The sequence below is a fragment of the Festucalex cinctus genome, chromosome 20 (assembly GCF_051991245.1).
Source record: "Festucalex cinctus isolate MCC-2025b chromosome 20, RoL_Fcin_1.0, whole genome shotgun sequence".
NCBI lineage: Eukaryota > Metazoa > Chordata > Actinopteri > Syngnathiformes > Syngnathidae > Festucalex > Festucalex cinctus.
Window position 1 is genome coordinate 19963717 of NC_135430.1, and position 13586 is coordinate 19977302.

The window sequence follows — 13586 nt, forward strand, 5'->3', positions numbered from 1 at the left end:
TTACCTCAAGGAAACTCGTAAAGCATATTGAAGACGTGCATGGGAGGTTTGTTTTTGCTGGGTTAAGAAGCCATCACGAGGAGGACGATGACGTCATGATCCTGGTCCGTCTTCGAAAAATGTAGATCAAGACTCGAATGGAAAGTCCGTTACAAATGTTCTCACAACTTTGTGAAGCCACTTTCTTCTTTTTTGTCTCTTTACAAGTTTTGTGTGTGACATTCAGGGCGTGCGACGTACAAACTGACCACACCTGACGAGGACGAAGACAGGTGTGGTGTGGTGGGGGGGATTGCATACGTATTTGGGCTTTATTAATGTTTTGGGTTTTTTTCTTCTCATTTCACAAAGCCATGTACGTTGTTTTACGCAGACCACAATTAACTAATAATAAATGCAATACTGTGTTGGTACAAGCACTGTGAGATGTTGACTGTTAAAGTGCAAAACAAAACAAAAATCAAGGGACAAAAAGACATTGAATCGTTCGTCTTTGCTTTGATATCGTTCGCACATACAGAAAAGCCATAAAATGCGACAATACTCAAAACGCTTTTACTGCTGGCAATATAGTTCTTTGGATCTTAACCCAGAATGATTTAAAGTTAAATTCACCTGCAACATTCCACACATCCTCTGTGTATAAATAGGCAACACTAAGATCCAACATACGCTTTGCGAATGTATTTCTTTATTATATGGATCAAATAGCTTGGGTATGTAAATAAACATTCAATATGTTTAAAAACACACAAATCACACTTTTTTTTTTTTCTGAATCACATCTTTGCTCCCGCTGGCTTTTTTGGTTGGCGATTGCATGGGGCCCTCATCACAGTTCATGCATATAAATACATACATTTGAAGCTGTGAGATGGAAAATGGGAGCCATCACACTCACACTGGCTGCATACATATGCGACAAATTTATTTTCATAGTTATATGCTGTACATGCTGGGTTTCTTCTTAAACATATGAGGAACATTTCGCAGGCGTCAGGCCGAAACATGGTAAGTCACAATTTGGCAAATTCCCCCCCCCCAAAAAAATATATATACTTTTGGTCAGTCCACACGTGTGGGTATCATTTTTATCAACCATCTAAAATGTTGAAAATTGCTTGATGATGCAACGTTCATGTTTTTGGAGTCTCCTGAAACGCCGGCAACAATCGGAAATAAGGCTTAAATGGGCCTTCATCACAAACTCTTCATTTGTTCTTTTAACCACTTTCAAGCTTGCATTAATAATTGCATTCATTCATAAAACATTATTAGAACGTTTTCACAATTCATTAAAAGTTTTGAAGTAAAATCAAATGTACAATTTCAGTGTAATATTAGTAAAGTGCACTGCTTTGTACTGTGTTTGATTCAGTAGATTCAGCATTTAAGAGAAATTTCATTTCGGAGTAAACATGATTATACTAAAAGGAAAAGCAGTATAGTGCAACAAAGCTGAAAATAAATGTTTACAGTTGATGTGTTCTTATAACAGATTAAAAAAAAAAGTTTGTGAGGACAATTATAACATAAAAAGCAGATTATGGTCAATAAAATGACTGACTTGATCCCCCTGCACGCGCATCCCTCGTCTTGCTATCCCTCCAAAACGACAACACAACAACAAGGTTGGCACGTGACTTAATCCCTCAACGTTGCAAAAGAACGTTGAGGGATTCCAAACTGAAAAACATCCACCATAATATTCAGTAGTAAGGCTTTTATCTTGGTGTCTTTTGTTGATGAACGACGTTCCCGCCGGGCTGAAATAAGACTACGACCGCCATGTTGGATTACTTGCGCCCGGTCAAAAGTATCTCTCAAACAAAAGGACGACGCCACTGAAACTCGAAGCGAAAAAAGGCCTTTGGACGACGAAGGGATACTGATGACTCACATGTGCCAAACTGAGGTAGGCAAAACAGTACGACAAACACACAAAAAAAGACATTCAAACGGGCGTCGCCGCTTCTAAATAAATGCAGTTACAGAAACGAGACTTCTCGGATGTCATCTGGAGTTTGCGCCACTATAATAAGAGATTGCGACGCTTATCTGGGAATTTGCAAAGGAGTGTTATCCGAAGTTATCTGTTGGTCTTGTATTTGGACTTGCTGGCGTCACGCGGTTCCTTGCTGGGGTTGCTCCAGTCGTCCGCTTCGGGGCTGGTGGTGTAATGTCGCCACGCGGATTTGTTGAAGACGGGAAGGCGTTCAAAGGACTCGCTCGATAGGGCCTTCATGCAGATGAGGAACACACAAGGAATGGTGGGGAATTTGGGAAATATACGTAAATATCGTCTAATAGTGGAACCGATTTGAGAGGAGGTCTGGTTTTTTTGGGTTTTTTTTTTTGGTCAAAGCTTTTTTTCTAACTTGGTCATAAAATAGGGTAAGTTGGGTTTTTTTCTTCTTTTTTTTTTTTTGCAAATGCTCTGTATTTGCGAATCCACTTTCTTTTCTCTCTTTTTTTTTGGGTCAGTCTTTTTTCCTAACTTGGTCATAAAATAGGGGACTTTTTTTTCTTTTTTTTTTTGCAAATGCTCTATTTGCGAATCCACTTTTTTTTTCTTTTTTGGTGAGTCTTTTTTTCTAATTTGGTCATAAAATAGGGGACCTTTTTTTTTGGTTGTTTTTTTTTTGCAAATGCTCTGTATTTGCAAATCCACTTTTTTCTTTTTTTTTCAATTTTTTAAAATAAAATTTAATAAAAATAAATTTGCATAATTTTTTGGGTCTACAAAAAAAAAAAAAAAAGATGGCTATTTTTTTTTGTAATCTTTTATTTATTTATTTTTTATTTTTTGTGCTTGTACTGGGTCTTATCCCGCCCTGATACTACAATGTGAGTAAGCCTAATAATTTTTTTTGCAGATTTGGAATGACATGAGGACACACATTTTGAATACAGTAATATTAAAATTTTGAGAGTAGATTTTTACGAAAACATGCACGTCTTCTTGCATAACCTAATGTTGGTCACGTTACCCTAAAAATGTAATTAGTAATCGTTTCAAGGCCCATGACGCAGGATTCAAAGTTTTCGCACATTTGCGACCCCTCTGGTGAAACACGGAATGGACGCCAGCGACGAGCATGACGTCACGCTCTAAGCAAAAGTTCAAAGTTCGACCACGCCAACATTATTTCACTTTACATGAAAATGGAGGCCACAGTAGTGCCTCCTGTCAATTATACAATTCTTAAAACATGCACGGGTGACAAATATGGTTGTTTTAAAACTCCAATTTGAGTCTTAAGTTGCATCATGCCCCTTTAAAATAAAAAAAAAAAATAATTTAAAAAAAAGTAATTTGGTTATCTTTTTTTTTGTATGCACTGAAGAATGTATTAGAAGAAAAATACATATATCAAGGAGCATGTATTTTTCCCATATTGTTCCTATATTTAAAATGGAATTTTTGTCCTAAATCATCATTAGAACTGATAAAAAAAATTAAAAAAAAATGGAGGCCCTCTCCAGCATTAAACGTTCGTTATGTCTACACTGCACTTTTTTGCACAAGAGAGATATTGCATATAATTGAAAAAATATTTATTGAAGTGGTTGCCCACAGGCGCGGTCGTGGTGGCATCCGGGGAAGGGCGGCCAGCCTGCGGAGTAGACGTCATTGAGTCATGTGCAATATTTGTGCGATTGTATGTTTTAAATTGGCTTTTCTTTTTGGGTGTGTATTGCACGTTTTACTTACGTACTCTTCTTGTGTCCAAGGTGGGCGGTTTCAGGCCAAAAAGAGTCCCTACTCGGTCAGAAACTGCTCAAAGGTTTTCGGGTTGGACCAAGTGGAGGAGTGTGCAGGGGGTGGTCACATGGTTTGGCTACATTTTAGCATTTAGTTTATTGTCGTTAGGGTAATAGCCGTTAAGTTTGCTAGCTTATCTTTTGGGTTATAAGTTTCGCGTTTAATGATTTCAGTTTAGGTGATCGAGCCTATCATTGACACCTGTGGAGTTTATTGGTTTGATCCAATTGGTTTGATCCGGACCAAGCCCCGCCCCAAATGACGAGAATCAGCGACAAACTGACGCCCTTAAGCTCAAAAGTTTGATCACCGCCTACGGATGAACCAAGACGGTGGCAAATCACTACTTTGCTATTAGACAAGGGTGATAGTCTGTGCAATAAAGCTCCTCACCTCACTTCAACATAGTTCCAAAATATTTTCCTTGTTAGACGAGCTTTGGCATGAGCACAAAAACAAAATAGAGGTCAGTTTTTCAGCAAAGTTTCTGTAGGTATCATCAAATCTACTTGAATGCTTTTCAATGCGTTTTTTTTTTAATGCAAATTAAAACTAATTTAGCACTGCATATACTGTTTATATTTTAGGGCTGTTTTTTTTTTCTTTTTAAATCATAATTAATCGCATGATTTCCACAATTAAATGACGATTTACCAGAAATTAATCATGTTATAGCTATTCCAAATGTATGATGAAATATCTTTTATAGGTTTTTCATACTCTTCTTCTACAAATGTGGTCAGAACTTTTAGTTTATTGATAAAATAATTTTATAGTAAGTACGGTAATTAATTAATATACAGTTCACAGTTTTCGTTAAAATGTTGTGTTGAGGTAAATTTCTACCACTAGCTGGCATCCGTGTTTCATGTTGGATGTCGGTGACAGGAACAATAATTTTCTTTTTAAATTCAGAGCAATTTAGTATTTGGAACATGAAGAATTTCGTGGATTTCCGGCCATTTTGTTCATTGAAAGCAGTCAGCAGTCCCCACAAATATGTTTTTAATCATATTTATGATTGCTAAATTGCAAAAAAAAAAAAAAAAAAAGCCATTTTAATTTCTCAACATTGTATTTAATGAATCGTAATGCCATTTAAGGCCTTAATTTGAGTGAATTCCATTGAATGACTTTCAATGCTTTTTAATGAAACCTTGTATTGTAAAGTGCCAAATAATGTTGACGTTACATTTAAACTGATGGGACGGGGGAGTTAACAGTCAAAATAACGCACAGTATGTAATTGATTTTTTTTTTTAAATATTTGAATGGTTTAATAGTATGAACATTTGTGTTGTCGCTGCCTGATGTTGACACACTTGTCGTCGTTTGGATGCCTTTTGGGCACAAGTGGTGCACGTTTAGGAAATGTGAAAACCGTGACAACGAATAACGTGTTACTTGCAAAACAGAACATGTGAACAGACCGTCAGAACACGTGAACAGAAATCAGGTATCGGGCACTTTTGACCCGTGGCGAAAAACTATCCCGCCATTTCAATGTTTACCTTCAAATAGATTACAGCGTCAGTGCCCACACCCTCCATCGAGTAGAGCTTCAGATCCCCTTGGAAGTATCGAGCGTACAGCCGAGAAATGGGCAAACCGTAGCCAAAACCGGCCTGAAAAGCAGGAAGGAGAGCCGGTTATGGCATTTCGGGCGCAACACAGCTCACGGAACATAAAAAAAAAATAATCTAAGAAGACGTCAACGCGAGTATGGTTTGGAAACGTACCAGCGGGACGGCGCCCGGCTCCAGGCTGGGCGTCGGGGCAGTGGAGTACATGTAGTTGAAAAGGCGGTCGATCTTCCTCAGGGGAACGCCGCCTCCTCTGTCGCTGATCTGCAAGACGCGCAAACGACGTTTTCAGCAGAGATAAGAAGAACGTGCGCGTGCGTCGGAGCGTGCGTGTGTGTGCGTGCGTGTGTGAGTCACGTTTATGGACAGATCCTCTTTCCCAAGAATGACTTTTGCTTTCACGGGTGGTAATCCCTCAGTGCTGTTCTCGTGAAGCTCCACTGTGGCTCTCATTGAATTCTAGAAATAAAGAGCCGGTTAATTAGTTAATTAGCATGCAGTGTACGGTAATTAGATGAAGGCAACTATGAGGTCGCTGACCTTGAAGAGCTCAAACAGCATGTGGAACAGATGAGAGGGCACGTACACGGCCTGGATGGACTTTTTGGGATTCTTCACTAGAAAATAATAAAACGGAGAGCGATTGCACAATCAAACAAATGGATGCCGCCACTGAGTACTTCTAGTCCCTTAGCTTTTTTTTATTTTTTCCCCCAGCTAGTACTTCGGAAATATCAAAGTTAATTTACCATAATGACAAAAAAATTCTTTCTGAAGCATATAATGTGTCAAAATGCAGTTAGCATAGCGCCAACTACTGCAGAGGATTTATTCAGCACCAAAAATATTTTCTTGAAAATGCATCCTCTCTAGTTTAAATACAGTATTCTGGTTAATATTGCGCTATTGCAGTTATTATCAATATCCAAAGGCGGCCATTTTGGCGAGCAAAAATTACCATATTTTCCGCATTATAAGGCGCACCTTCGTGGAATGACATTTTCAAACTTTTTCCATATATAAGGCGCTACAGTAGAGGCTGGGGTTACGTTATGCATCCATTAGATGGTGCTGCGCTAAAGGGAATGTCAACAAAACAGTCAGATAGGTCAGTCAAACTTTATTAATAGATTACAAAGCAGCTTTCTGACAACTCCATTCACTCCCAAAATGAATAAACAGCTGTTTTATTATTTTCTCTGAGGTCAAGTATTAGCATTAGCTAGCGATCCAAGATGGCGGGACCTTCTGCCGATCGTGCAGGGTCACCGATAGCGTCTTGGCAGCGAGACCTGTTGCGGCTCAATATCGATCCATATATAAGGCGCACTGGATTATAAGGGAAGCTTTTGAAAAAATGGAAGACTCTGAGGTGCGCCTTATAGTCGTGAAAATGCGGTACAAGGTGTATCGATACTTGATATTGATATCAGTGACTACTCAAGACTTGAGTACTCGTACTGGCATTAGACTGGGAAAAAAAAAAAGAAAAAAAGTGGTATCAAACAGCCCTAGCCATAACAATACTAACAATATTACCGTAAAACCTTGAACTCTCTTACTGTTAAACTCTTGGATGTGAAGCTGAGGAGCAGCCAAGTAGTACTTCTCACACAGCATTTTGGCCGTGTCATACGCATCTGATGGATGAAGCAAAGACAACATGACTCAGTAGAAGAAACCAAAAAAATGTGGCTTCTTTCCTGCTCCTCTTTGCGCTCTCGCTGCAGGAAGTCCACCAGTACGTTCGTAGTGTATTATGTAAACAAACCATTCTCAACGTGCGTCTCGAAACGCCTCTTTCAAACTCACCGCTCACAACTTCAGCCACACAGCAGGTGGGATCAATGCTGCCGATGTGTTTGGGATGAGCCGGGTTGGTGTCGTTGCCGAACAGCAGCGCTGGACAGATGCGCAAGTTTAGAAAAACACGACGACGTCATCCCCGAATTCCAGACTCACTGTGCTGGTTGATGAGCATGCGGAAGGAGATGCGATTGGTGTAGAAGCGATCGAGGAAATATTGGATGTTGCTGCTGGTGAACGGGTCGAAGCCAAACTTGTCCTTGTACTCGATGACGCCCTGCGCCATGGTCGGGACCACATCGTTGTGGCGGTTCCGGATCTCGATCAGCAACTCCAGGAAGCTGAGAGGTCGACGTGGGAAAAGGTTTTCGGTGTTTCGCAACAAGCGGAAACAAGTGGAGCGATTCTCAGGAATTGGCGTGACAAACGAGGCTCCTTCATCCAAATTCCTGTGTGCTGCTTATCAAATGGTCATTGTTATTGTGTCAACACGCAATACTTGCGGAGCCGGCAGCTCGACACCGGATGGACAAAAGCCTCGGGACACACCTCCACGTACGCAGTCGTTCATTTTCTACCACTCAAAAGAACTTTGCTATGAAATAGAGCAGATCCAACATCGGTGGCATAAATTCCTAATGTACACAACACAAAGTCGATCCAGTTGAATCGAGGCTGTTAGAGCTGCTAAGCTGAGACCAAATGACAGTTACTGTAATGCCCCAATGTCCAAACTATGGACTGAGGGCCATTTTCGGCCTACCTTCCATGTTTTAGTGGCCCACATTATGCACTCAAAATGACATTTGTCGCGGCCTGTATCACATGTATTTTATTTATTGATTTATTTTTAAGGTGGGCGTGAAAAGTGTGAGTATCAAACGTGGGAGACAAGTCAAGTCAAGTCAAGTCACAACATGCAAATTAGAGATAGGCCGAGAACCAATATTTCAAGTCGATATTAATTTGCAGTAAAAGACAAAATATTGGCGTCCAAATTTAAAAAGTTACCTTCTTTGACCTGCCATTAACTCATTTGCTCACAAAAAAAAATGTATAAACACGTTCTATATTAAATGTTTTAAGTGTCCCAAAGACGTATTTACACGTTTTTTTGTTTTTATGTTTTTTATGCTAGAGCATAAAGAAGGCATGGTTGCAGCCTCTCAACTGCAAAGACCGGTTGAAGAAATGGTAGTTATTACACAAACGGCCAGCAGGTGGAGGCAGAGAAAAGGAGATCAACCGAGGCCATGTTGAAAAAAAGCTCAATTGCTCAGAATTCTAAATAGATTTGTGATTAATGATGAAACTTAGCTATATTCTAATGCTGCAAAACGAAAACATATAGAAATATACTTTTTTTTTCCTGATGAAAGAAGAGATGCTAATTTTTCTTTTGGTAGATTCCATGTTTTATAGCAATAGAATACAAGACTCTGTGGGCCTTGCAAAAGCAGTCAAAATGCAGTAAAGGGGTTGTTTCAGTCAAAATGGCCGGGAGTGAATGAGTTAATACGAATAAGCAAAAATGTTTCTTCTACTTTCAGGGATCCATGTATTACTCACTCATTCAGAGCGTGAGGATCCTCAGGCTTCCGGTTCTCATAATCCAGCAGCTCCACAAAGCTTTGCATGTACCTAATAAAACAGACAAAAAAAAGCAAAGGGCAACCATTATCAGATATCTTATCAAATGGATCCCATATATACAGATCAACTCAAATAATTCCAACTCCATCGCAAATTCTACTAAACGATAACAAACTCACAAAAAAACAAACAAACAAGAGAAGTTAATTTCTCGGCACAACTGACAAGAGCACATTGCATTTCCAACAATGCATTTTGTAAAAAAAAAAAAAAAAGAAAGAAAAATAAGTCACCATTTTTGGACCAGGCGGATGGACGGCTGGCTGAGCAGCTTATCGGGCAGCAGGTTGACCTCTCGCATGGTGTTGGCCAGACGCACCGGCAGCTCCTTGCGCAGGAACATGTACGACGTTTTCTCACATGCGTTCTCTTGCCCTGGAACGATCAATCAATGACGACCAACGTTTGGCAATGTCCGACATCAAACATGCTAGCCAATCAAATGCGTTCACCAGACACATCATTCCATATCAGAAATGGCAAAATAATGTGCAATGATAAGCAAAAATGTACTGTAGATGTTTTGTGCTCATGAGTAGCATATTTTAGCACCCTTAAAAATACATTTGGTAATCTTACTAATCATGAGGGCCCAACCGGTATGGATTATTTCGAGGCAGTTACCATTTCTGATATTTGGCAGAATGAAATTTTGATAACCGAAAAATGGGCCTATTTATAAAAACATAAATATATATCTAAATAAAATGTCTTTTTTTTGGTCCCTTGTTGCTTACATTAAAGATTCAGTAAAGGCAGAACTAGTACCAGCATTTGTTCAACTTAGTGGAAGCCAGGTTTCAAAGCAAACATGGTGAAGTGTCATTTAGCTGTTATGCTGCAAACAAATATGTTGCCATCTGAAGTGAAGACAGACACAATTTTAAATGCTTTTTAAATCCAAGTTTTCTTTGATTAAGGTTGTTGTTGTTTTTTAATCAATTTCACTATTCAGTCTTGAGTAATTTCATAAACCTACTTTTTATTTTTTTATTTTGCTTTTAAATGTCCAAATGTTTTGGTTGCAAATGTGTTTGTCATTTGTACATTCTTTTAGTCATTTTGGTAAGCTAGTTTTGTTGTATTTGCTCTGTGAATGTCTTTGTTTGTTAATGCTTTTAGATGTTTGAAGCACATTAGCACATTATTATCTTTTTCATATGGTCTTAAAAAAAAAAAATCGTCTGATTTTTTCAGATTTTAACAGCGCCTAATCATGATGCATGTTATTATTACTTTCAAACACTTTTTGTCTGGACTGCAAAATGTTTTCTAATATCACTTTTTAGCTGACCAGTTTGTCAATAAAGCGCGCGCCAGTAAGTCAACAGGTCCCAGAATGCGCTACAATAATAATAATAATAATTGGTCCAACGTCACGAAACTGGTTCCTCTCTTGGCAATACATTCACTTGTTGCTGTCTGAGGTGTAACATAACACAAGTCAGTGGTGCACTAGAAATATTTGAAACATAAGTTGACAAGTAATCGAAACTGCTCTGTATGGTGGACAAAAAGACAAAGCACTCCATCATAAAAGTTGAACTTGGCGTGATTTACAAGTTGTCGGTGATAGGATGTCGGCTAACTGTCACATTAACACACTCGGCAGTGACTTAACAATGCGTCCCATTGATACCTATACAACACAATATCTGACACACAGAAGTTGGGTTTATGTAGAAAAGAATAGCGGTTACCAAAGGTGAAAACTTAATTACGTTTGTACGCTGCATCATTTCTTTATCTTGTCCTTATTAGCGTCAAAGCTAACTATGTTTGTTGTCTGTATGGAAATTGTATCCATTGGCTAATTTGCAATGTACTTACTGCTTGCTAAGCATTGTGAGCGCGACTAACGCAGTCAAGGTACAGAATCAGATACAGTGAAAACAAAGTTGTTGTAATAACAATGGCTAATTTCTGTCCGAGGGTGTTTTATCGTTAACACACTATCAATTATTTACCAAATCAAAAGCAAGACAATGAGTCACAGAGAGCTTTGGGGGGATCTGAAGCCAACATCCATCAGACTTGATTGTTTCAACAAGTCGTGTTTCTCTACTCAGTAGGGGAGTCAGGGGAAGGTTCTGTTTTTTTTGTTTTTTTGGAATAGGCAGGAAGAACTCAATCTCTGCAAATGTCTCCCTCAAAAAGGATGTCATGTCAACGCCGGTTTGGTGATGCAAAGTGCAACGTGTGCAACTCAAGAAACAACACTGTTTTTTGCTATTTGCCTTGATAAACCAGATGACATCACAGAACAAAAGGCTCCTTCCTCTGATTCAGCAGAATGACGGACGGAGAGGATGTGGTTTGTTTTGAGCGTAAAACAACAAACGCTCTGTATCTTGGCCCTTATTTGGCTTGCTGAAAAAGGTTGTTGCACGTTGCACGGCCTCCCTCTCGCGCAGCCGCCAGAACAACTCACATAATGTAAACGACCGTTTTTAAATCACACATGGATTAAGGGAAAGCTTAAGAGAACTGCTTGCATGTTGCAGTTAATAACCATGCGCTTGCCTTTCAAACCTCAAGTCTTTCCATGCGCTGTCAGCCTTTGTGACAAACAACGATATACGTACACGACACAGAGTGGGCTATATGACAAAATCAATATAAGGCGTCAGTATTTAAAAATACTCAAATATATGAATCTTGCCAAGGCGAACATAATAACGCCATCCTCACAAATCACTTGAATATATTTGTAAAATCAAGGTACTGCTATGAGCATTTATTGACTCGAGACTCCGCCATTGGACTCACAAAATGTTTTTAATCGACTCAACCAAGTGCAGCTACGTTTTTATTCTTGAAAATGAACGTCCTACTTCAAAAGAAACATAGTCCAACGTTTACAATGGCCACGCGGTAATCATAGTTACGGGGCAGCAAGCTAAAATTTGGTAAAAATTTGGTACCAACCATAGGAAATTGGCGCTAGCCACATCTTAAAAAAAAAAAAAAAAAAAAACAGGATGAAGCAACCTGCAGATTCTGCAAGAAGAGAATTTCGGACACACGTTGAAGCAATGTCGAAATTGGTTCGACACTTGCAGTAGCACTACAAAAAGAGGTAAGCTGCGGACACATTTTTGTATTTATATTAGGGAAAGAAAATCGCAGTTCCCAGTTTCATAATGAACTTTCTCCACTCCAGACTGCCCCCAAATGGTGACATTTTTGCCCCTAAAATTTGAGGCAGTGCAACCAAAATTTTCATCCACTTGCACCAGTGAAACCAGTAAATTGGCTGATTTATTTATTTGTCTATTTTTTTTAAAATAATAATACTTAATGAATATTTACTTTGCAAGTCAATGTATAGTGTGTGCTCCGAAATCTTCTACTTGAGCCCCTAAAATTTCAGTTTAGGAGCTACTGTGCTCCTTTTAAGGAAAAAATAAAAATAAAATAAAGTTAGCCATAATGTTTACTCTTGATCTCATCTGTACTTGGACTTACTGTTAGGCTCAACCAATCATAATACAGTATTGTTTAAACTTAAATATTTGTAGCGTTTTGATGAATTATGAATATGACCAAAACTGAAGCCATCTGCTTTGGAATAAATTCTTCTTTACAATATTGATCAACAAAATCCCGTTTAAAAACAATAATATGCACTCACCAAACACGCCAGCACCGCTAATAAAATCCAATACAAGCTAGCCAGGGCTATCACAAAATAAGTTAATAACTGATGTACTATACAGCGCCAATATACTTTAAATAAATTGGAATTAAACAATTTAAAAAAAAACAAAAAAAAAACAGCATGGTACAGATATCATTAGTGTGGTTTATGAATGTAAACTGAATAAGAAAATAAGCAGAGCTTCAAGACTAACTTGTATGTCGGCATGTTTACACAAGAAACATGGTTGTCGTGCAGAACCATGAACATCACAACATTTAGTCCCCACTATGATAAACACGTGGACGGTAACGTTTTAAAAGTGCAGCTTGACAGAGCTAACCCAACAACAACAACACAGGAAATAACAACAGCCACCTGCCAGATGATGCCTGCGCTTACCAAAATCCAAAAACTGCTTGATGGAGAGCGGAGACGGCGAGAACCTGGAGTAATATTCGACTTTGGGGTTGGTGTTCTTCAGCAGAAACATGACCAGCCTCATTTTGACGCGTTTAGTGTTGACGCTCACGAGACGCACCACCATTCATCCCCGGGAATGTTGACAATCGGATGAACAGTTCCGCTTCGGCGGCGACGACATCGGTCTCGGCCTGCAAGACACGCAGCGAGGCGAGCGCTTCTCGTCCATGCGAGTTTATGGCTAATATTGAAGCGATAATCTTGCAAGTGGTCTTCCTCCTGATTGTTTATCAATTCAGACCCGTCAAAAATGTCAAGTTGTAGTCTTCGACTGCGGCTTCTGCTAAGGTTTTTCAAAATAAATTTCGAATGCGGAAGTGCTCGTCTGGTAGATGAACATTTATTGTTTCACTTTGGACGCAGAGCTTCTTAAACAACTCGAAACGAGTACAGTACAGTAAATACAGCGGCTATTTGTTATTTATCACATTTTAATGCGCACTTTTCAATTTTCAAAGGAAAAACATTATCTTTTTTTTTTTTAACATAAACAGAATTGGGCTCTCCAAACCACATGGCAGTTTGTAAACATATTTTTAAAAGATACTAGCAAATATGTCTGTTTTTTAATATAAACCTTATGATCGATATTTTATTTTATTTTTGTAAAACGCGTCCTTGTTTCCGTTCTACTCAGCCTAGTCAGCAGCTTTTG

General features: G+C 38.9%; 1 protein-coding gene across 1 annotated transcript; it reads right to left on the bottom strand.

Annotated features, from left to right (window-relative positions):
- Positions 1-674: 674 nt before the first annotated feature.
- On the bottom strand, positions 675-13202 carry pdk3a (pyruvate dehydrogenase kinase, isozyme 3a). The gene is made up of 11 exons (XM_077509744.1): positions 12851-13202; positions 9042-9183; positions 8725-8796; positions 7312-7496; positions 7162-7251; positions 6912-6989; positions 5890-5966; positions 5707-5808; positions 5506-5613; positions 5278-5391; positions 675-2239 (listed from the first exon to the last, which is right to left on the bottom strand). Exons 1-11 carry the CDS (start codon positions 12993-12995, stop codon positions 2090-2092), a joined length of 1263 nt encoding a protein of 420 aa, XP_077365870.1. The 5' UTR covers positions 12996-13202; the 3' UTR covers positions 675-2089.
- Between the last annotated feature and the right edge of the window lie 384 nt (positions 13203-13586).